This window comes from Equus przewalskii, chromosome 5 (assembly GCF_037783145.1).
Source record: "Equus przewalskii isolate Varuska chromosome 5, EquPr2, whole genome shotgun sequence".
NCBI lineage: Eukaryota > Metazoa > Chordata > Mammalia > Perissodactyla > Equidae > Equus > Equus przewalskii.
This window is the reverse complement of record NC_091835.1, coordinates 31,500,023-31,524,183: the sequence shown is the minus strand read 5'-3', so window position 1 is coordinate 31,524,183 and position 24,161 is coordinate 31,500,023. Positions and strand designations below refer to the sequence as shown.

Genomic DNA, 24,161 nt, shown 5'->3' with positions numbered 1-24,161 from the left:
TCATGAAGGACCCTGTTTAATGGAATGTCAGAATCCAGTGTGGTGTGTTCAGTTGCCACTTCCAACGCGGTATGTTCCATTGGGCTCTCTGAATCAGATCATGGTATACAGTAAGCTCGAACAGGAAACATCCCTGCAGTGGGAGTTCCCTCACAATATGTGTTAGAATCAGCCCACCCTCCTTTATAATAAGATGGTGTGTTCCGACAGGGAGTCGCTTCATAGCATGGCACGTCCCAGGGGGACCACCTTTAGCCCGTCAGGAAGAGCTGCTGCAGCTGAGGAGAGGAGAGGAGGCTGGCGTCCCACTGGGGGTCCCCAGGGACATTGAAAGGTTCTCAGCAGGACTGTGGTAGGGGACAGAGGCGAAGGCTGTCCATTGGAAGTTAGTGAGTGGCCCTGACCGAGGTTCCTGGCTCAGTAGCCACTCAGCTTCCAGCCACATCCTACAAGTGGGTCTCTTTCTCCCCAGATATCAGCCCCTCCTTCGTTGGGGAGGGCCTGCAGGCCTGGTCTGCGCCACCATCCAGATACAGGTGTTGCTGGGGTTTTGGCAGGCTGGGGTCAGGGGCGATGAGCTGTCTCAGGCGCTGTGGAGAGAAGAGGGGGTGAGTAGGTGGTATTGGGGAGAGAGGCAGACATGTGTCCTCGTGTCTGTGTCCCCAGGGGCCGGCAGAGCCAGGCACAGGGGGCGGCTCAGTCGAACACAGGTGAATAAACGACTGAATATCTTGAGAAGAGAGAAGAGGCAATGAGGTGGAGATTAAGCGTGTGAACTGCCTGGTCTCAGTTGCGGCTCTGCACCGACGACCTGTGCAGTCTTAGGCAACCCGCTTAGCCCTGCAGGCCTCATCTGTACACTGAGCAGGATGACAGTCACACCTCTGAGAGCAGGGCCTGGCCCAGGGTAAGTGATCAATAAGTGTCTTTGTTTGTTCTTCTTCTTATTATATGCTTAATAAGTATCTATTTTTTTCTTATTCTTGGTAGCACTACTGTTACTGTCATTATTGGTGTTATTGGTGCCATCTCCTCCTGCTCCTTCTTGGCTTGACTGCCAGTGTGATGACTGGAATCACAGCCACCTTCTCGTGACCATGAGGTCATGAGCATGATGATGAAAAGACAACATGCTCATGAGGGAAGTGCAAAAAGATAGGAAGAGGCTGGCTCTAAGGGCCTCTTTAAGCAGCTGAACCAAATGCCGGAAACCTCTGTCTCTGGTCTTCTTGACATGTAAGAAAAAAATAAGTCTATTTGCTTATTGCAGGTTGGGTTTTCTGTTACTTGTAGGCCAGATGGATTTCTACAGATGTAATGTCTTTGTGGGACACAAGCTATATCCCCTTCCAGGAAGGCATGTCCCAAACTCTAAACCGGGAGCCTTTTGCTTGTGGCTCCCCAGCCAGGGTGAAGAGAAGAAGCCAGGAGACTGTGCAATGAACCGTGATAACCGGTTATCGGTTTCCCGAGATCAAGGACTCTGGGCTCTATAAACTTCTGTGTCTGGGCCCATTTGTTTTCGTCTGTTCCTTGTTTCCCCTACCCTTTAACAGTTTGCCCTTGGTTAACCTGCCCAGATGAGCTGCTGGAAGTTGGATTCTGAAGGTGTGGGAATCTAGGACTTTGGAACATTTCTGAAAATGAAACCACTGGACTGGTCTTCAAAGACCCTCTCTTTAAGGTTCCCTGGACTGAAGGGCTGCTGCCCACTCGGAGCCAGCCCCAGCCAGGGTGTCCACCCTGTCAGCACCCTCCTTTAATGCGTCACCTCCCCCAGCCCCGTACCTTCTTGAAGGAACCCTGAGTCTTCAGGAGGGTGATGATGATGAAGAGTGGGACGCAGACCATGGAGGAGAGAGCCAGGAACCAGCCAATGAAGTACCCCCAGAGAGGGTACACGTAGATGTTGTTGTATTTGAGGGGTGTGTACTTGCTCAAGGAGAAGAGGAAAGTGGCCTGGAAAGAGGGAGGGGGAGAAACAGATGAGATGGAGAGCACTGAAACCCTTTCCTCAGCTACTTAACTATCCAGTGACAGAGGACAAGGTAACTACACTGTGGTGCATCTATGAGGTGGGTAGTAAAAGCCATTGCAAATTATGAGCCAAGGCATCACTCACGTTGAAGACTGAGACAGGAGTGGATGTAAAGGAAGGAGGAGGGATGCAGGAGCCCCAAGCAGACAGACAGACAGACAGACAGACCAACAACTGAGAAATCAGACAGATGGATGGAGGTGCAATGAGAAAGGCATGGAGCAGGAGCAGGAATAGATGACAGCGACGGTAAAGCAAAGAGCTGGATGAGATGGCCCACAAAAGAGGGCAGAGGAACCAACACAGAAGAGGGAATGGACCAGTCTCCCGAGGTAGACTGGACAGGCAGGGAAAGAGCCCCAGAGCTCAGGCTTCCTGTTCCTCATCTCCCCAAGTCTGCTGAAGGCAGGAAGGAAGAGCAGGGTAGCTGGGTGGGCACATACCAGGCAAAGTCCAGGGGTCAGGAAAAGCCAGGAGATCTTCACCAGGGGCCATGGCCGGTAGCCAATCATGTCCTCAACATTGTCATAGAAACGGTCGGCTCCTGCCCAGAACATTGGGGAAAGAGGGTGAGGACAGGAGGTGGGAACAGCTCGTGGGGATTTGGGACCTGGCTTTGTGCCCTTCCTCCCACCCTGTGCAGGGAGCCTGGATAGGGCACATAAACGAGGTGGGGCCCTGGCACACCAGCCACAGCACAGGGAGTGGGGAGAGAGAAGGGGCTGCTGCCAACAAGCTGGGGCCCTTGAGAGTCCCCTGACCTCCCTGTGCTTCCTCTTGTGTCCCTGTCTAGGGATGAACACCCCACCATGCTAACAACAGAGGAGGCAGGAGCCTAAAATGGGGCTCAGCAGCGGGACAAATGCTTGTTTATCTGTGTAGCAGAGACGAATTCAGTTTCAAGTCAAAAACAGCGAAACAGCCAGGGTGCCACTGTTCAAGCAGAGCATGCTAAACTCAATCCAGGGCCAGACAGCTATGGGAACGAACACCAGTCCAGAGGCCAGGTTCCAGGAACCCGTGTGCATCCGAGTAGAGCACGGGGAGAGGGCTAGTTCATGTGTGTGAGCACACTGACTGGTTTTGTCCCGTTTTGTTTAATGTCCTTAGGTTTCCACATCTGCTGTATCCTCTGATTGGTCAAGACACTGGAAGGCCCTCTGACCTCCCCTCACTGAAAAGTACCTTCCTACTGACCCCTGATGTGTGAAATGACCATTAAAGAGTCATTCCTGTGGCTCCTAAATTTCTCCCCAGTTAAAAACCAGATTCTAGCTCGGTAGGTGTGACATGTTAAGGCTTATCGCCATTTATACCTCACTGTGATTGAATTTATCAGATCCTGTCTGAGAACGAGCTTTGAAAAGCTGTAGGGGACTCAGGAAGACAGGACATGCTTGAGTGGGTAGGTAGGAGACGTTTCCAGGAAGAGGAAAGGACCCCAAATAGGAAGGCTTACGGTAGCAAAAATAAAAACTTTCCTACTCATGACTTGTCCTGAGGCCCTCCCATGTGGCACCCACTTACCCTCCCTGCCCTACGCCTCATGACAGTGGTGATGTGTTCCCCTAACCTGGTACAGTGAAGCCAGACGGACCTGGGGTGTGATGATGGCTCCTCACTAGCTGTGTGAGCTTAGGCAAGAGACCTAACCTCTCTGAGCCTCACTTTCCCTCTGTAAAGGGCTGTTGTGCCGATTGTGAGAAAGCAAGTGACACAACCAGCACAGTGCTTGGCACACAGTAGTGTGTTGGCTCAGTAACTGAAGGTTTCTCCCCTATTATAACAGGGACAATAACGGCGTGGGCACCACGGCATTCAGCACCACCGCTTAGCTAGCTCTGTTAGGGGGCCAGGGCTGTTGGTGGAAGTCAGTGGAAGGCAGAATTCAACCAATACAAGAAAGAAATGCATAACAGCCACAGTGGAAAAGCCCACCTCAAAAGCACAGCAATGAGCGTCCTGTCCATGCAAGTGTCCAGGCACAGTCTGGTGATAGCTTTGAAAGGGAATGTAGGAGTCTGTGGACGGTCAGACTAAATGGCCCTGAAGCTCCCTTCTGAGTAGGATGCCCACCGTGAAGGGCCTGGGGGCCTCTCTCTGTGCATTGTTATTTACACTCACTATTCAAGGAGATGGGGTTTGTCATTATCACAGCTCCACCTGCCGCGATGAGAAACTCTCGGGTTCCCAGCAGTGGATAAACTCCCCGGGTGAAAAGAACCAAGACAGCAATACAAAGACTTGTGGGAACAGGGACCAGCACACCCCATCTCATCCTGGGCAAATCTGCCCTTAGCTGGGCCCCAGCAGCACCTCCTCCCCACCCCCATTTCCCCACTGCCCCCACCCCACTCACCATACACCCAGCCGATGCAGATTACTTCAAACACTGCAAGGAAGAGCAGGCATGTGCCACTGCAAGCGTAATAATCAAACAGCTGGAAGATGTACATCCCGCCCTGCGGAGAAGGAAGGGGAGCTGGGCCTTGGCCAGTGGAGACAGGGCCACGTTCTGCCCAAAGGTAGAGGCCAACACCCATCGGGGTGCCAACCTGCCCAGCCCATGGGAAGTCATTCCTTGCATCTAAAAGGAGTTTGCCCTGCCTGGCCCTGCCTTCAGGCCCCTCTTTTAACATTAGGACAACAATCTCAGACGTCTGCAAGGACACAGGGAACGGGGGGACACACACTGTTTTGTCTGCCTGGCACCCCATCTTCTGGAAGTTGACACTACCTCACTCTAGGTGTGCTCCTCTCCCTGCTCCAGGCCTGCAGAAGAGTCACGGCCAGACACTGGCTGCGCTCTCTTTCCTCTGGGGCTGATCGGGTGGCAGAAGGGAAGTCTGAAGCTGCGCCAGCCTTCTTTAACATCAAGAGGGAAATCTGGCTAGGAATGAAGTTACTAGAGGAAAGGGGAGCCAGGAGATAGAGAGGAGCATTTATGACGATGTCATTAGAGCAACTGGATCCAGCCATGCCTGAAACCAAAATAGCTCTAGACTTTTCAGTTTCCTGACCCCAAAATTCCCCTTTCTGCTTAAGCCAGCTTGCATTTGGTTTCTGTTACCTGAAGCCAAAAGAGAACTAACGAATACAGGTATGTTCCACGGTGTGGTGCCTATAACCATGCTATGAGGGAGGAAGGGCTGGTGTCAACACCCCCATTTAGCAAATGAGGTAAGGGCTCTGAGAAGGGTCAGTGGTGTCCCCCATGGCTCCCTCACCCTGGAGCCCAGCCTGCAGGCCGCACGCCCCTGCTCACCTCGGTGACCAGGAAGAGCCCTATCAGGTAGCACGTGACAGAGATGGCGAGGATGAGGAGCTCTCGCCGCCCACTCTTCCGGAGCTGCCTGGGGAACATGTCCACGAAGGCCGTCACCAGGCACTCCATACAGACAAACTGTGGGCAGGAGGGAAGTCGGGGTGAGAGGGGCCACAGCCCTTGGACCGTCTGTGGCACAGCCTCACACAGCAGTGCAAGGAAGGGTGCAACGGGCAGAAGTGGGAGTGCCCTGAGGTGAGGCCAGCCCTGCCCTTGGGCACATCTCCAAGAGGCTCCCAGCAGTGAGAGTTGGGGGGGAGATATGCTCTGTCCCCACGGCTCGGGCGCAGGGCTGGGCAGCTGGAGGGAGACTGGAGGGACGTTTGGGAGGGGTGTCCATGTTTGGGGAAGGGTCAGGCCCGGGGAAACAACGCAGGAAGCCCCCTCCCAGAAGAGGGTTTCAGGGCGGGGGTCACCCAACCAACCGCAAGGATAAGCCCTGGACAGTGGAGGGGGCCCAGAATGTACGGTCAGGGGAGAGGGGTTTGGGGGAAGGAAATGCAGGAGCTGGCAAGAGGGCCACCAGGTCAGGGAGGGGCTGCACGGGGGTGACGAACCTGACTGTCCAGCCCGAGGAAGATGAGCATGATGAAGAAAAGGCAGGACCACAGCTGGGACAAGGGCATCATAGTCACAGCCTTGGGGAATGCGATGAAGGCCAGACCAGGACCTGCCCACACACAGCACAATCAGGGGAGTGCGCTCTCGCTGCCCTAGGGAAGAGCCCTGTCCGGAGGTGCGGTGTGTGGGTGTGCATGAGTGAGTGTACGTGTCTGGGACTGTTCAAGAGGTCAGGGTGATTCCGCCCATTATTTCGCTCTTCCTAGGTGCTGGGGAGCATGCTCTTCCTCCATCCATGCAAGTAACCCATCCATTCCCCTCTCCCTCCCCCCACCCCAGTTATGGAGGCCCCACCCTGTGCCAAGCATGCCCCCAGATGCTAAGAGGTCCACCACCCAGCTTCTGGAACACTGCCTTTCTGTAGGAGGGATCTGTGTGCTCTGACCCGCCTTCCCCGCAGGTCCCAGACAGCAAAGTAGCACCTACCTGACTCAGCCACTTCAGAAATGGGCACCCCCTGCTCTTGGGACATGAAGCCCAGGATGGAGAAGACCACAAACCCGGCTGCAAAGCTGGTGGCACTGTTTAGGAAGCAGAGGGCAATGCAGTCCCTGCGGGGCGGGGTGAAGACAGGCAAGACAGGAAGGAAAAGGGAGAAAGATCCATAGTGGAGGACAGATCAAACAACAGTAAGAGGGTAAAGAGAGGAGAAAAAGACAAAGATGAGGTGTCAGAAGGTGAGAGAGGGAAGGGAGGGAGAAAAGGGAGGAGAAAAGACATTCAGTCTGGGAGAGGAACTGCGATGTCAGTCTGACACAGCTTGTAACTCCCTGAAAACAAAGGAGGAAGGCCTGGGCGCCCTGACTGAGTCTCATCCAGGACCCCGCCCTCCTTGGACCACAGGTAGGCAGGGTCCTCAGAGGCCCCAGCCGCCGTCCCTACCTGTAGCAGTTGTTGTGGTACTTGTTGTAGCTGCCCAGGGCTGTCAGGCACCCCTGGCAGATGGCGAAGGAGAAGAAGATCTGGGTGCCGGCGTCCATCCACACCTACGTGAGACCCCAAGACAGTGGTGCAGGGAGAGCAGGAGGGAGCCTGCCAGGGCCTGGGGCCAGCTGATCAGAGACCCAACCCATTCCCCCACGGAGCTGGCCTGGCCCCTCGGGGGTTCCCTGAGAATCGTGTCCATCCCAGCTCTCCATTAACAGTCCTCGTCTGCTCACAGGCAGGGCCTACTTTTAATCTGGCTCTGTGAGCACTTAGTAAGCACCAAACACAGTGCGTAACTTGAATTTCTTAGGTGGAGTCCACACCCCACGGCTGTGGCCCAGAGCTGGCAGGCCTGCCTGCAGGGCGAGCCAAGAGGCACCTGCACTCACTCAACAAACAGACTGTGCAGCCCCGGTGGGGTGAAGGGGCTGCTCCATTCAAATATAAAGAAAAACCCACCAGGACTCTATGGAGGACAAGAGGAAATAGAAACGGCCAATAAACGTGGGGAAATGTCCAACCTCACAGTACTAAAAAAAGTTAAGTGAAAAACAAAATGATACTGTTTTGACCAATCAAGTTATCAAAGATGAAAATAAATTATGATTGAACCTCTTGCGGCCTGCAGAAAGAAGGGCCCCCTGACATGGGCAGTGGGAGCCTCCATCGCTCTAGGCTGGTACACGTCAAGAACCTTAAAACGTGCGCACTGTTGGCCTTAGTGACCCCATGTCTAACTGCAGTCAGGAAATAATCAGAGGTGTGGTCACTGATTTAAAGGCAAGGTGTTCATTGCAGCTGTATATACAATCATAAATTAGAAAAACACATGACCTAAATGTCCCAGAACAGAGGGAGACTTGAGTAAATGACGACACTGGCCCCAGGTGTGAGCACTCAGAGGGCGCGGGTCCTGGTCTGCTGGGCACACAGCCCATCACCAGCACAAGAGCTGGACTGGGCACTTACAGGTCCTCAGCACATTTGGTTGAATGAATGAATGAATGAATGGATTATGGAGGAAAATTATGCAAGGTTAAAAATGACATTTACAAATTAATAATATGGGAAATGCTTACAATATGACTAAAGTGAAAAAAAAGGTATTTGTCTCTATATAATTACCTCAACTACGTTAAAACACAGACACACACACACCACGTAGAAGAAAATGTCGGAAGGAAATGTACTAAAATGCTAACAGAGATTACAGCTGAGTGGTGGGATTACAAAAGATTTTTAGTTTCTTTTTCATATTTTCTTCCATATAATCTAATTTTTCTCTAGTGACATCTATTGCCTTTAAACCAAGAAAAGACCAATCAAAGATTTTCAGAAGTGCAGATCTGACTTAGGGTGGGAGACGTCTGGGGAGATGGTCCCCAGCACCGTACCCACCTGGGGGTCCTTGAGGCGAAACAAATCTGGCTTCAGGTAATAGATGATGCCCTCGTAGGCTCCGGGCAGGGTGACGCCGCGGACCAACAGGATGACCAGCATCAGGTAGGGAAAGGTGGCTGTGAAATACACCACCTGGAGGGGAAGCAGGCCAAGGTCACTCCCGGTGGGGACACAGCAGCCAGGAGGCGACAGGAGTTGCGGTGGTCCTCCTGTCACCCCTCCCCAGGCAGCACAGCCATGCCCAGCTCAGTGTCCAGCACGTTCTTAGAGACAGCTGAGTGGGGGCGAGCGCATGAAACTTCCCACACCTTCCTGGATGCATTCCAGTGGGTCTAGGCTCCGCGGCAGGGTGCGAGATGCACACCAGCAGGGCCAGGGGGAAGGAGGAAGGACAGGCAGGGGCGCAGGTTTCCAGCCATAACATTTCAAAGACTCTTTAAATCCAGAATCTGGTCTCCCTTAACCCCTTATCCTGGCTGTTCTCCCCAGGACCCTGGCGAGGGTGGGATTCCCCTTCGCCACAGGGAGGAGGAGCAGATTTGTTCAGTGCTCTGTGGGGAAGTTTAAACTCTATTTTCCAGGCTTAAGGCTGGGGAAGCAGCAGTGGCCTGACCTCAGGAATCTGGAGATGCACAGAGGGGGCCCCATTCTGCCTTGACCAAGCTCAGCCCTCACCAGAGGCGGCGGCACTCTCTGTTCTATTCCTATTAACTGTTTTCATCATTACGATCACATTACCCTTACAACAATCTGGGAAGGGAGGCTGCTGCAGGAACAGGATAACGAGAGGAGTCGGGATCCTGTCTATTCCAGCCTCACAAAGCATGAAACATCAGTCTCAGATTCTCTGGGTTGGAATTAATGCTCAAGTCTGAACTCTCTCTAAGCATACAACAAGCCACTGTTGTCCGTTCTTAGCTACAACCCCTCCAAAGACTGGAGACTCACCACCTCAAAGACAGCTCTGTTTGCTGGTCCATACTAAACATTGTCTTGATGCGTTGTTAAATACAAAAAGCAAGTCACAAGAGTGTATGATCCTAATTGTGTAATATACACACTTAATAGACACTGATACACACATGCATACATAAAAAAGGAACCAGAAGGCTGCCCAGCAAGAAGTGGCCAGGATGAGCGGATCCAACCTGCCGTCATGCTGGTGCTCTGCACTGATGGCTGCGACGGAGTGCTTCCATGTTTCTTACCTTGCTCTCGACATTACTTACGTAAACAGGTCTTTTAAAGTCATATTGAAAAAGAAAGTCTTGGCTTATACTGAGCTGAAATCTACAGACTTCCCCTGTTCTCACTATGCCTCTCCCTTAAAGAATCTTTCTTTCAGTTCTCCAGAGAGACCCCTGGGAGTGTCCCTATGGACTCCGGGGGCCACAGAGAGCTTACCAAGAGCCAGAACACCTCACCTTGCCTGTGATCTTGACCCCCTTCCAGATGCAGAAGTAGCAGACGACCCAGGCAAGCAGGAGGCACAGGGCCAGCTCCCAGCGCAGGGCCCCCAGGTCGTGGATGCCCGAGGTGATGCCCAGGGTTCGTCTCCTGATGGATTGGGAAAAATTAATAACCAGCAGAAGGACTAGAGAGGACAACTTGCCTCTGTCATCAAGTCTCCTGATTTTAGAGCTGACTCCACAGATCTCATATTCCAGGCTTCCCCCACCCCTATCCCACTCCACCTGCCCCGTGGCATACCACGTTCCCACCTGTGGTCTGCATGCCCCTGGCTGTTAGAAGACCAAATCACGTAATCCCATAGGTATCTTTGTCTTTCTAACTCATCCAGCTTTCTCTGTTGTACAGAGAGAGAGAGAGAGGGAGAGAGAGAAAGTGAGTGAAGGTGGTGAGGAATGTATGAATGAGTATATGGAGAGTTGATATTTATATTTGCAAGTTGATGAGCAAGTATATGGGTATCAAATGGACAGGCTGAATGTGTGTTAGTATCTAAAGATGCATATGGGGGTGATTTAAATGTGTGTGTGTGAGAGTGTAGGTAGACAGGTGAGAGTGTTGGTGAATAAGTGTCGGTTTTAGGTAAGTGTGTAAGAAGGTGGACACGTGGGCATGGGTGGATGTAAGGATGTAAGTAGTCATGTGGGAGAGTGGATGTGTGAGCGTAGGTTTTGCCACTTTCTGTGGTATAAATACTCCCACCTTGGCCAATTTCAAGCTACCAACATGACATCACTGATCACAAAGTTGGGAAGAGATGTGCACAGTCAGTTCTCCTAAGCTGGTTCAGACTGTTTGCCAGACACCACTGGACATGTGTGGGTAGATGTGTAAGTGTAGGTGGGTGTGTGGGGTGCAGGGGGATGTGAGGGTGTAGGTAGGCATGTGTGGGAGTGCAAGTCGACATGGATAAAGTGTGAGTCTAGCTGGACACAGGCAGATTTGGGGTAAGGGTGTAGGTGGACAGTGTGGGTAGATGTGAGTGTTCCCTCATCTCTCAGCGATGTGTGGGGTGGGAGGATGGGAGGATGGTAAGTGCTAGAAAGCATGCACAGGGACGCTTAAACTTGCACCCCAAGTCCTAGGCCTCAGACATTTAGATTTCCTCTGCTTGGGGCCCCCTGGCACGTGGCATCCAGGCCCAGCACTTACTCCCAGAATTCCATGACAGGGGAGGTGAAGTTCTCAGAGGGGGTCTCTGTGCTGGCTCCCGAGTGGTTCAGAAAGTCCATGCAATGCTCTGTTGGGGACAAGGTGGGTGCGTATCAGCTAGGGATGAGACGGGGAGAGGTGCCCACACACCCTAGTCCCCTGAGCCTCTGGCCTTGCAGCCTGGCAGTCCCCCTCATTCCCAGTCCCAAAGCTTCCTTTGGAGCCCGTACCTTCCAGAGTGTCAGGAGTTGACTGCTCGGGTGGTCCATGGGACCAGCCCCCCGCCGCACGTACCCTGCATTACTCCTGTTCCAGTGACTCTGGTTGCCCCTCTGGCCACCCCGCCAACCTCTGACACAATCCAGACTTCAGATCCACTCAGCCCCACGTATGGACAGCACTCTCCTGACTCGCCCAGCCTGTCTCCACTCGATAGATAAACGGACTGAATCCCCGCGCCTGCCCTTCCCCGGCCTAGGACGCCACTCACACGGCAGGCTTTCTCCTTGCTTCAGCCCTCAACCAGCACTTCTCCCTCCGTCAGGATACAGTCACTGCACTGTGTCTTTCGCCCATCACCATCTGCAACTGTTTTGTTAATTTGCTTGTTTCTACCCCCAGGCTGTACGCTCAGCGAGGGCTGGGTCCACGCTGCTCTTGTTCACCCTTGACTCCTAGCACCCAGCACAGTGCTTGGCACACAGCAGGTGCACGATAGATATTTGTTAACTGAATGGATGAGGGAGTGGTGCTAAGCCCTTGCAGTTGCATGACACATTCACAGTCCCACTGGGTTCTCAGTTCTCCTAGTGGCTGATCTAAAGTCCCACAAAAGGCTCAGTGGCAGCACTGGCGCCAGAGCTCACTTAGCTTAGCTTTGAGGCAAGTCCCACCATGCGCTCCGTTACTGTTTGCCAATCACCAGCAACCACGAGACCAGCCCTAGGGAGAGGCCCCGTTCCAGGGGCTCAAACGACACATACCTGTGTTCCAGTTATGGGTACAAGTGGTCCAGGGCAGCTCGGAGGTAAAGGAGCTGAACAGGTAGAAGAGAGCCCAGGCAAGGATGACGATGTAGTAGATGTTCAAATAGGACTCGATGACCACAGATGCCGTACCAATGCCTTCGGGAGCGCAGCAGGGGAGGGGTGGGAGCAACAAGAGAATCCAAGACATCAGCATTAGCCAACAAAAGTCACGTGGAAGCTGCCAGTTGTGGCTAGAAGGGTACTGGGCGCTATATAAAAAGAACCACCAGGGTTCATTTATTGGCATGAGAAGCCATTTACAGCATATTTTTAAATAAGAAAAGCAGGTTACACAACACTATCCTATTCACTCTCCCATTTTTATAACATATTTTTGAACGTACAGCTTTTTCTTTTTCACGGAGAAAACTCTGGAAGGATCGTCATCAGAAAGCTAACAAGTGGTTCTCCAGGTGATAGGGTTTCAGTTCACCTTTTAAAGTTTTTTTCTCTTTTTGCCTATCTGTATTTTGTAGCTTTTCCTATTACAATCATGCATTACTTGTGAGATGAAAAGCGGCAGGAAGAACAAAGGGAAAATTTGGCAAGAATCAGTCTCAAAATAGGAGCAAAGCCCAGAAGCCACCAGCAGGGACGAGCGCCGCGGTGGCTGTCCGAAGGCCGCGCCCGGACCCGCCGCGCCTGCAGGCTCCGCAGCCGAGCCCCCGGAGTCTGTCCCCCAGCCGGCCCCCCAGTCCTACCAAAGTGGGAGCTTTCCCTCGGTGATTTTGAAAGCAGCACGCTGCCAGGGCGGCTGGCGGTCCCGGGGTCTGAAAGCCAGCCCGGAGGAGTGGGGCCGGGACTCGGCCGGGTTAGGACCCGCCCGTTTGTCCTGCGTCCCCGAGGCCGTCCCGGGAAGTCGATGCCCAAGAACTATTAAACGAAGGACTGGTGGAGAGCCACCGGGTAGGACGTCGGAGGGCTGGTCCGAAAATCAGTGCTGACTGTCCACAAAGCACCCCCTGCGCCCGGCGAGCCCACCCGATGGTTCCTATCGCCGGGCGACCGAGGCAGGCGGGCTTTCCCGCGTGGGGACCGGCAGCCTCGGGCTAGGCCGCGGGAGGGCGGCGGCTGGGGCTGCTGAGGGCGGGAGGACCCCGGGGGGCGGCGGCGGGCGGGATGTTTAGAGCGCGCAGCCGCCCGCAGACCCCTTGCGCCGGGACGCGCTGGACTCTCAGTGGTCAGGTTTCCAGCCTTCTCAGGAGACAGCGTTTTCCCACCATGCCCACCTCTGTCCAACCTACTAAGTTTGGTGGCAACCCCAGATAGTCTAGTCTCTGGGGCTCCCTTGGGGACTAACGTGGGGGAGAAGAGCCCTCTCTCCATTTCAAATATGCAAGGAACCTCTCAGGGACAAGGAGACCCCTTGGGTTTCCCTCTGGCCTCCAGGGGACTGGCCCAATCAGTAAAGATGGAGTGGTGGAAGGACACCACAAACTGCTCACATTAGTGCCAACAGATCCCTAGAGAGAGGGGCGGGAGCTATCCCTAACACAATCCCTAACACAGGAAGGAACGCGGACTTCCGGCTCAGGGAGACCCGGGTCCAAATCCTTAGTGAGTGCCTCCTTTTTCTCATCTACAAAATGAGGTTAATAGAGTTATTACTGGAGGATTAGATGAGGAAATGCACGTAAAGTGCTTCCATGAGCCCTGACATATAGTAGGGCGCAAGAGATGCTAGACATCATCATCATTATCATCACTGTTATTATATACTTTGGAGCTATGTCTGGGACCATGCCATATACTCAGGAACATATTTTCCATGAAGCTGATAAAGATCAAGCTTCAGGGTTCCTCACTTGCAAGGGCCCTTTCCAAGGCTCTGTACCTAATTTTGCATTTGTAATTTTGTATTGTCTTTCTTGAGGAACACCTTCCTCCCCAGGATGTATAAGCTTTGGGCCCCACAAAGCCTGATTATACTTCCTCTGTCTCCTGCAACACTTAGCAAGGATGAGAGGGGATGAATGAAGGAGGCAGTGAACGGGAGGAAAAGGGGAGGGGCGAGGCGTGATGCTGGCCCGAGAGGAGGGCAGGAGGGGGACCGAGAACACTCACCCTGGAGAAGGGGACAGATCTTCCTCCAGGCCGTGACGCTGCCCTGGCTGGTATACTGGCCCAGTGCCACCTCCAAGAAGAACACTGGGATGCCGCAGGTGAAGAAGAAGATGAAGTAGGGGATGAAGAAGGCTCCTGCGGAGGAGAGGGAGGCAGAGGCTGAGGCTTCCAGCCCAGGGCCCCTCCCAGAGCTGTGCTCCAGCGCCCGCCCTGCCATCCTTCATCTCCCTCCTCACAGCCTAACGGTTCCCTCCTGTCTGCAAGCAGGGACAGGCGGAAATTTTCCAGTCTGAACCCTGCTCAGCTGAGGAAAGACCTTTGAGGGGAAATAAATGGAAATTTAGGTGGAAATCCTAATATATGCACTATTTATTTTCTCAGTGTGTTTCACAAATGTAGTCAACTTATTATTTTTGGAACAAAAACATGTGTTCTGTATATTTTGATATGCTTATTAAATTACTGTTTGTTACATTTTAGAGAAAAACAAACAAAAACACCTTGGAAAAATTATTTTCCCTCTAACAATTTTCAGAGGGTTTTTTCCCTCCACCAGGCTCTGATCTGAACCAGGCTCCCAGCAGAGGGGGCCATTCCTCACTCAGGGAGATCCTCAGGAGCTGGGCTCGCAGGTGCCATTGGATCAGGTACTGACTTACAGGCCCCAATGGGAGACCAGGCCTAAAAGACATCCAGCAAATCACATGCAAATGGAATGTGAAGATGCCCTGAGCCCACAGTGCCCACTGCAGTCACTAAGGCACACGCCTCACCTCAGACGCATATCCATGGGTGAAGGAATTATTGTCTAGTGCATAGTAATAACCCTGACACATACTTTGTGCTTACTGTGCATAAGGCACTCATCTAAATGCCTCACTAATGTCAGAAACCTCACAAAACAACTGCCCATGGGGGAGGTACTGTTGTTACCCCCATTTTACAGATGTGAACACTGAGGCCAGTTTGACGATTCAAAAGCTGAGGCAGAGGGGAGGAAACTGAGGCACAAACCCAGGTGGTCTGATCCTGAGTCTGTGCCCTTAACCACTATATTATAATGCCTCTCAAATAATCCATATTACTTTGTAGAAAAAGTAGAAAGTACAAAGGGAAAGAAAGGAAAAAGCATTTCATAGTCTTCTAATTCTCTTAACACACATTTTTTTTTTTTTGCAAAAATGAGAACCTACTATATATTACTTATAAGCATTTTAAAATATGCATCATGAATCTCTTTTCATGTCAAATACATATCTCCATCATCATGCTGGTGGCGGTAGAGTCCTACGCCCCCCGTAGGCAGCTATCCTAGTCTAAGTCACAGTACTGTCACTGGCCTTCATGGTTGTCTCATTACACACTGCTGGGATGGGGACTGTGCCCACATCCTTGTGCACTTGTCTAATTTGCTCGTTAGTATAAATTTTCAGGGGAGGAATTGCTGGGTAGGAAGTTATGTATGTTTTTGTGTGTGCATGTGGTAAGATACACATAACATATAGGGAGCCACAGCAAGCCAGTACCTCTCCACCAAGTCCTGAAGTCCTTTTAAACTCTGTATTGCCTTTACATCCTGACTAATGCTAGAGTGTTAGTCAACCTAGGGCCAACAGCACCGCTGACCCTGGCTTCGGTGGCTTGGATGGTTGCAGGGGCTAGGCTGAGGGACAGTGTTCAGGAGAAAAGATGTGGCTGGGGGACTCTCCCAGAGGACATGTTATGGGAAGCTTGTGGGGGCACATGACCCATAGGCTCCTTCCCACGGGCTGTGTGGAGGTGGTCCCTCTGATACAGCAGATGGCTTCAGTTCTATTCTTGGAATGTCGATGTCAGCCCCACGGAAGCTGGGGTGCCCTCAGGAGGCCTGGACCCCAGGACTCAGGCCGAGTCCACCCTGAAAGGGCAGTGCTTGGCCTGGGGCACTGGGAGCAGTGGGCGGTGGGTGGTTCTGGACCAATCAGAGGGCAGCCTCCATCCTTGGCCTTCTCCCTGGGTTTCCAGCACGCTATCACTGCAAACACCCTCCCTCAAATGAACTTCTCAGAACCCTCGCTTTGGGAGGGTGACCCAGCCCACGATTCTCTTGGTGTGTGCCCAGGCTGTGGGCACAAGCAGCCTGGTGCTGCCCCACAGGGATCTGTGGAGGCAGGGCGACTTGAGGCTTGTTTAACCTCCCTCCCTCGGCTCCAAGGCATGCCTTGCTACCCCTGCCCAGTGCTCCTTCCTGAGACGCTGACAGTCTGGAAACTCAGAATTTCACGAAGTTCTCTTTCGGAGGGTACCATATCTTAAGGATAATCTAGTTTAGTGGCTCCCTGCTTTTTCGTAACCAAAGATGTTATTAGACCATTATTACATTATTATTATTTTTCATCCCTTTTGAATGATTTTTCTCTATAGAACTGTGTTTAGTCACTAACAATTAATTTATCTGCATGTATTAATAAAAACCATATTTAACTGCCAACCAGGGCTTATTTATGGTCAGCTTGAGATAAACCCTATTGCCACAATGAATTAGTACAATCTTAGCCTAGAGTGAAAAATGGACATTTGGGTTAAACTGTGAAGTCGTGTTCCTACATAAATCCATTGTTAAGTTGTCTGAAATAAGGAAACTAATTCCTAGACCTTCATTACTTCCTCCTTAGACCCCCAGAGACCAGGGACCCCGGATTGGGACCCCTGACCTTGTGTAGCCCCTCATGTTAAAGATGACGGAAGAAGAGAGAGGAATGGCACCATGTCTTTCCCAATAGTTAGGTTGGGACAGAGCTAAAGTAAGAACGCAAGTCACAGAGAGGACACAGTAAATGTGATGCCACCTACTCTGGTCCTGCCATTTCACAGATGGCCCAGGCTCAGCCCAGTGTCATTGCATGCTGTCACAGGTACTGGTCTCTCCACCCCAGCCCATGCCAGTACAGAGGCTACAGCCATAGCCACTGGGCAGGGCAGAGGCAGGGAGAGCATCAGAACCCCAAGCCCTGTTTCCTGGGCCCTCGTTCTCCCTCCTTTTAGATGATGGGGCCAGATGCTTACGGAGGGGGAGCCCCTGGCTCCCAGGGCCTGCTGCTACCAACTAGCTCTGTGGTCTTGGGCAAGTTGCTGAACTCTCTGAGCTCCCGCATCCTCCCCTGTGAGAGGAGAGCTCAGACTGGGTCATCTTTAGCTCAAGCTCTAACATCCTATATGTCCAAGAAACTGTGGCCCAGGACAAAGAAATAAGCTACCACTCCTACCACTTCTTCCTGCCTCCCCTAATCTCAAGCCCAGCACTAGTCCCCCACTCCCAGTCTGGGCTCCATAGTCCTGACCCACCCAGGAAATCCCATTTCTGTTTTCTTTGGAGTCATCACTTCAAGCAGCTTGCAATGATAACTCTAAGTTTTAAGTCGCAGAGCAAGATACATGGCAGATGCTTAATAAATGTTTGTCAAATTAAATATAAATAGCATTTAGAAGGATTTTCTGGGGCCAGCCCGGTGGCGCAGTGGTTAAGTTCGCATGTTCCGCTTCTCGGTGGCCCAGGGTTTCCCAGTTCGGATGCCAGGTGCGGACATGGCACCGCTTGGCATGCCATGCTGTGGTAGGCGTCCCACATATAAAGTAGAGGAAGATGGGCACGGATGTTAGCTCAGGGCCAGGCTTCCTCAGCAAAAAGAAGAGGACTGGTAGTAGTTAGCTCAGGGCTAATCTTCCTCAAAAAAAAAAAGAAGGATTTTCCAAACAATGGTTATCTTTAAATGGGAATGTTTCTTTTTCTTACCTTTCTAGAATGTTTCTAATATTCACAACATATCATTTCCACAAAAAGATAAAGGTATTTTCAAAAGGCAAAAATGAATCTGGCTTTCACAAATAAATGCACATAAATGAATTATTCCATTTATGTGAAATATTTCATGTAGGTAAACCCAAGGCCACAGAAGGCAGATTAGTGGTTGCCAAGAGCTGGCAGGAAGAGGGAAGGGGGAGCGACGGCTAATGGGTACAGGGCTTCTTTGGGGAATGATGCGAATGTTCTAAATCAACTGTGGTGATGGTTGCACAATTCTATGAATATACTAAAAAGCATTTCATTGTACATTTAAAAAGATGAATCAGGGGGCCGGCCTGGTGGCGCAGTGGTTAAGTTCTCACGTTCTGCTTCTCGGCGGCCCGGGGTTCACTGGTTTGGATCCTGGGTGCAGACACAGCACTGCTTGGCAAGCCATGCTGTGGTAGGCGTCCCACATATAAAGTAGAGGAAGATGGGCATGGATGTTAGCTCAGGGCCAGGCTTCCTCAGCAAAAAGAGGGGGATTGGCAGTAGTTAGCTCGGGGCTAATCTTCCTCAAAAAAAAAAAAAATATGAATTGGGCCCCTCCCCACCATGGCTCTGCTCATTTTTACTACCAGTGCTGAAAAGTAATAAAATTATGTTTTTTAGTTTAAAAAAACCACAGATAAGATAATATTGTTTCTCGGATCAAAACTCTTCAGTGGCTCCAATCTCACTCGGAGCAGAGCCTACAAGATCTGAGCCCTCTTACCTCTCTGACCTCCTCTCCTAGTCTTCCCCCATCTGCCACCCCCCTCTCTGCTGTTCCTCAAACGTGCCAGTTGCACTTTCCCCCCAGGACCTTTGCACTTGCCCTTCGCTCTTTTTGGAATGTGCTTCACCTGAAGTCTTTGCTCACATGTCACCTCCTCAACAAAACCTTTCCTGGTTACCTTATTTCGCAATCCACTCCCCACCCTGTGACCTGGCATTCCCCAGCCCTCTTCCCTGGTCTGCTTCTTGCCATTCCGCTCACCACCGTCTCACACACCACATGTTTTGTCCGTAATCTTCTACCCTTCACTAGACTATCACACACCAGGAATATGTTCTGTTTTGCATCTAGAACAGTGCGTGGCACATGGTAGGCCCACAATATTAGTTGAATGAATAAATGACCTCTATCAACAGCTGACATTGTGTAGAGTAATGAAGGAGCTTATCAAAAACTTGGATTCCTCGGTCCTGCCCTTTGCCTCATTTAATCTTCACAGTAGCCCTGTGGGGTGTCATCCCATTTCACAGAGGGGGACACTGAGGCTCATGGTGGAGCTAGAACTCAAGCTCAAGTCCTCCCACTCCATTCCAGCCTCCTTCCATTTTACCCGTTGCCCAGCCAGGAGGCGTCCAGGCAGGCGCAGCCCGGCTGTCAGGGCACAGCACTCCCCATCACGCCTACCTCCAAGTGAACTCACCACCTCCATTTTTGTAGCAGAGATAGGGGAACCTCCAGACATTGCCCAGCCCAATGATCTCCCCGGCCACTGACAGCACAAACTCCATCTTGTTGGTCCACTGGCCCCGATCCTTCACCTGGTCTCCACCTTCCTGGTCCAGCTTCTCTCCCTCCTCAGGGACCCAGAAGACCACAGGAGGCCCATCCTTGTGGACTGCCACTTTGCTCTCCATAGCCATGCAATGGGTTGGGAGTCCACAGAGCTGGGAGTGGGGCAGGAAGGTGAGAAGGCACGGCCTGGTGGGAGGAGAAGGAGTGAGCTGTACAACCCCAACACACGCTCCCCCATCTCTGCGCTCCGTGTCCTAATCTTTTATATTGCTGGAATATTGCTTTAATAGTTAATATTGTTGGAATATTGTTTAAAGTTGTCGGACTATTGATTTTCTTCCCAAACTCTCAGGGACGTTTACACCTAAAGTTACACTTTGCTCTTATGACTCTAGGAACAAATACGGAGCAAATCTTATTTGCCCATTTTACAGATGGGAAAACCCAGGCCTTGACAGATGAAGTGACTTGCCTAAAACCGTTCAGGAGTAGGCTGGGATTAAAACTCAGGCCTGGGGTCTTTTATTCCAAGTCCCTTTTGCTCTTTATAGTCAGCCACCAACCCCATTGGCCCATCTGCCCCCGCTCCTCAGCGTCCAGCGAGTGGCACCAGCCCAGGCTCTGGCCTCCAGGCCAGAAGGGATCAAAGACTGCCAGGGATGACAGGGGGCCAAGGGCAGGTGTGGTGAAGGTGACCGCATGGTCTTCCCCTGGCCAATTGTGTGCTCATCTCTGTGCCAAGGTGATTGATCAACCAGGGTAAACATGGGAGCCAACTAACTCTGGGCATCTGATTGGGAGGAGAGAGGAGAAAGCAAGGCCTCTGAACAAGGCCGATGAAGACCGGGATTGGTGCCAGGGCCAAGTGTAGGGCTCCAAGGGAACTCTGGTTCTTTTTCTCCAGGCCATCCCTCTGTCTGAGAACAGGCTGGGGGCCTGGTGGCAGAAGGGGTGACTAGAGTGATCCTTACTTGGGTGGTAGTAATCTCCAGATCAGAGTGGGTCCCTCAAGGGAGACCCAGAAGTGGCTGCCTGACGTCACCGGTCGTTGCCCTTCCCAACTCCCTGTCCTCCTAAAGAGCCCAAAGGTCCCGGGATTTCCAGAAAAATGATGTGGGCCACTCACAGGTTTACTGTGTCCCTCTCATTGCAGCATCGTGGTGCTGCCTCCAGAATTCTTGTTTGCCCTTCCCTCCCCACACACAATCACCCTGAGGCCACCTCGCCCGTGCTTCCAGTGAGCTGCCAGGACGAGGCGCCCAGGCTGCAGGGGGAAGCGCCCCACTGCCCCTTGCCTCCAAGGAATGTTGGGGAATCAAAGCGACCTGGAGCTACCCACTGTTCCACGCTGCTTCGAGGCTCTGGAGAAACACAAGGATTCTTTTTATTGAAAGAAGAGTCTGTGTTGATTTGTTGGTCCTTCTAACCAGGCAGCAGCCCAAGTCCCAGTCCGTCAGAAAAGCACAGCAGGAGCCACTCGAGGTTGTGGAAAGTTTTGAAGGTGACTCGGAGGGTGCAGGTCACCCCAGGAATGGGAAAGCACATCGGGGTGAGATTCTGGTACTGGGAGCTTAAGCTCAGCCCAGGAGGGAAGATGAGGAGAGAGGTACCCAGTGGAGTCAAAGGCCTTCAGCCTCTGATCTAAGGGAGGAGGAGGGGAAGCAGGGAAAAGAGCTCCAGGTTCAGAGTGATCGGCCAGGCCCCAGGGGGGCTTTGAGAACCAGAGCCTCAGGTTGGAAGAACAGGGCAGACTGGTTTCCAGGGAAAAGTTCCTGATACCTAAACCAACTGTGTATCTTCTACAGAACTGGGGCCGCCACCCTGAGGAACGACCCCCGAATCGTTATCAAACAAATGAATGAATGAGCTCAAAACATTGATGAAAAGCACCAGACAGGAAACCCAGGTTCCAGTCCAGATTTAGCTAATAATAACAATAACAGTCAACATTTGAGTAAGCAAAGTACTAAAAACATGCACCTCTTTATATACATTGTTAAAGTTCACCTTCATAAAAATCTCTGAAGTAGGTATTACTATTAACTCCATTTTATAAGGGAGGAAATGAAGCACAGAGAGATTAAGGAACAGGAACTGACGCCCAGCAGGTGCTCAGTAAAACCATTTTTTAATGGTTAGAATAAACTTACCAATACAATAAGTGGTGGAGCTGAGTCTCTAACTTCCTGGGTGACCTTAGGCAAATCACACCTCCGCTCTGGGCTTTAAGTACCCCTGGAAGACAGAATGACCTCTGCTCAACATGTGTGTTAGGAGGCTTGGCGATAAAAAATGAGGTCCATAAGAGACAAGGAGAGATTATTGCCTCTGCTTGCCAAACCATAGGGGAGCTCAGCTCAGGGCAAGCTCAAGCCCAAGGGTCACCAAGGGGGCAGTCAGGAGACAAGCCTTCCTGTTCCCAGACCAGAGGCTGCTATTTCAGGGCCAACATGTCCTCAGCAGTTCGAGGAGGGGAGACCTGGTGGGGAAAAGGAGTAAATGAAGGGAAAACCAGAGGAGAGCATGGGATGGGGAAGCAGATCTTAGAGCCCAGCTTGGGCACAGGATTTGGGTTATATCGGGGATGGGGGAGGAAAGAGAAGAGAACATGAACTGATAAACGGACACTGATGTGACACGTTTAAAAAAAAGACTATTGGGAGGAGGATAATTTATGGATAAGAATGAAAAACTGGAATGGCAGAATGAAAACATAAGCATGTGAAAAGGAAAGCTGGCCCAAGCCATGGCAAGTCAAGGGGAAACAGGCTCAAACTGCAGGAAGCGGGACTCAATTAGACTCAGGGAAGAAATGTCCAGGAGTACAAGTTGTACAGAGCTCTCCTTTTGGGGTTACTTTTAAAAGCCAAAAAACAGTACACCCCACCCTCCTGCCACCCTCACCGGCCCTGTCTGTGCCCTGCTGCCCCAGCCCATTTGCTAGGAATAGCCATACAACAGTGTTATCCACAGTCACAATGACTTCTGAGATGTCTCCCTTTCCCAACGGTCTACCCCAGCTTGGTCACCTCTTCAGCCCCTAACATCACCTCCCCAGGTGCCCACCTGCTTTGCTGAGCTGCGGCACGGTACGGAGGCACAGAGTGGACCTCACCATATGTCCATGCCCTCCTGAAGCAAAGATACCTACACCCACACTGGGCTCAGTGCTGCCCATCGAGGAAATCTTCAAGAGGCGAGAAGGTCCAAAATTAACTTTGCTCTTAGAAACTGGGCATGTGGCCAGAGGCCTCGCCAGGGTCTAGCAGAGGAGCAGACAAGTGTAGAAGTGCTGCTCCCACATGCTGCTGGGACCCCAGCTCAGTCCCATTGCACCCCCAAATCCAGCACAGGAGTGGCCCAGCCCCTGCTCCAGCCAACCCCCACATACCAGTTCTCATTCCTGTACACACACTGGTGCCATTCCCGTCACGTCCATTTGCACACACATACCTGTGTGCATGGCACCAAAACCTGACTCCTGTCCAGTCCTTCACAACCCATGGGCTGCTGGGCTCAGCTGGCAGCTGCCTGCACCTTCCGTCGGCTCCCTCATTGCCTGCCTTGGGCCCCACCACCCCTGAGGAGGGGCAGCTCCCTTCTTCTGGGAGACGCTTGGCCCCCAGCCCACCACGCTCGACTGGTAGAGGGAGGACTGGAGCCCCTCACCTGCAATCACTAAACGCAGGTCACAGGCCTTCAGGAATGCCCTGAGGTTTCTCCCGTCCTCTCTTCCTTCCCACCTCACTGGGCACTGTCTGTTTCCCCCTCCCTTTCAGGCAGGTAATCACCGCCTCTTTCACCCTCTCCCTGTGGCCAGCCCCCCGTCTATGGACTTTCCTGCTTTCCAGGCTTGTCCCTGAGCAACTCAGATGCTGTGGAGGGTGAGGGAGAAGCTGGGGTGACACCCCTGTCCTAAGATTCCCAAACATCAGGCTTTCCTCAGGTCCCAGTTTATTGCTCCACAGACACACACAGTTCTTGACACAGTCTTGCCTCGCAGGCCTCAGCCCTCCACCCCTCTGAGGCAGCTCTCAGAGACTGCGAGGACAGATCCAGCCCTCCCCTTCCGGCTCACCTCAGTCCCCGAGCCTGGCTCCTGTGATCCACTCAGCTCCGCGCTCAGATGCCCAGGACAGTCCCAGAGAGGCTGCTTAGGAGAAAGCCAAGAGAGATGGGACCTGAAAGGGAAACTGTCCTCCACCTTCACTCTTTCTCCTGTTCGTTCCAGCTCAGAATCCCATCTGAGTCATTGGTGCCATTGTCCAGGGACTCCCAGGCAGAAAGCAACTCTGTGTGTGTGCGTGCGTGTGTGTGCGTGCACCAATGTATTGGGCAGTGAAGGAGCAGAGAAACACCACAAGCAGCAGGAGGGACTGAAGCCAAAAGTCTGTGAACCAGGATTACAACATCTAACCTCAGGAAGTCAAGTCCTCTGTTCCCGGTCCCCCTCCCCCACCCCACTCCCACTGCTCACCCCTCCCTCAGGATCAGTGCTCGCCCAGTGGCCGCTGACCCAAGACCACCCTCTTGGGCTCAGAGACACATCTAACTGCATCTCTCCCCATTTTGCTCCTTGGCCCTCGCCCTCCCCCTTCTCACCTTGCCCCCTCCCAGTACAAGCTCCTTGTGAGGGAAGAGGGATGAGGATGTTCAGGGCAGGGGACAGAGCAGCAGGACGGGAGCCACCACCTCCCAGGCTGGACACCGAGCACCTCAGGAGGGGAGCTGGCCTCGCTGACGAGGGCACAGCAGGAGGGTGAATCATGCCCTGGAGTTTTCCACTAAGTACCTGCCCTCTG

At 52.2% G+C, this 24,161-nt stretch overlaps 1 protein-coding gene across 5 annotated transcripts; it reads right to left on the bottom strand.

The window, feature by feature from the left end:
- On the bottom strand, positions 1-24,120 carry SLC6A12 (solute carrier family 6 member 12). Of its 5 annotated transcripts, XM_070620456.1 has the most exons (17): positions 23,962-24,120; positions 23,438-23,509; positions 21,510-21,594; positions 19,268-19,545; positions 14,027-14,161; positions 11,918-12,058; positions 10,935-11,022; positions 9,737-9,869; positions 8,310-8,444; positions 6,867-6,970; positions 6,411-6,535; positions 5,921-6,033; positions 5,304-5,441; positions 4,398-4,500; positions 2,482-2,582; positions 1,789-1,959; positions 1-590 (listed from the first exon to the last, which is right to left on the bottom strand). In XM_070620456.1, the coding sequence occupies exons 4-17, from the start codon at positions 19,485-19,487 to the stop codon at positions 447-449; spliced, it is 1,851 nt and encodes a 616-aa protein (XP_070476557.1). In that variant the 5' UTR covers positions 19,488-19,545; positions 21,510-21,594; positions 23,438-23,509; positions 23,962-24,120; the 3' UTR covers positions 1-446. The 5 variants fall into 5 exon arrangements, with proteins under 5 accessions (XP_070476557.1, XP_070476556.1, XP_008541770.2 ...); XM_070620455.1 differs by lacking the exon at positions 23,962-24,120 and having other exon boundaries at positions 23,438-23,764; XM_008543548.2 differs by lacking the exons at positions 23,438-23,509; positions 23,962-24,120 and adding an exon at positions 22,426-23,398.
- Positions 24,121-24,161: the final 41 nt, after the last annotated feature.

Bases quoted from the DNA above. Each gene is read 5' to 3' on its own strand.
- SLC6A12 (XM_008543548.2), bottom strand. From the start codon at position 22,537: ATGGGCAGCACTGAGCCCAGTGTGGGTGTAGGTATCTTTGCTTCAGGA. The intron at 14,162-19,267 runs GTGAGTTCACTT...TCTCCTCCGCAG, and splicing joins CTGCTACAAAAATGGAGGTG to GAGCCTTCTTCATCCCCTAC. The intron at 1,960-2,481 runs GTATGTGCCCAC...CCCTCTTTCCAG, and splicing joins TGACCCCTGGACTTTGCCTG to GCCACTTTCCTCTTCTCCTT.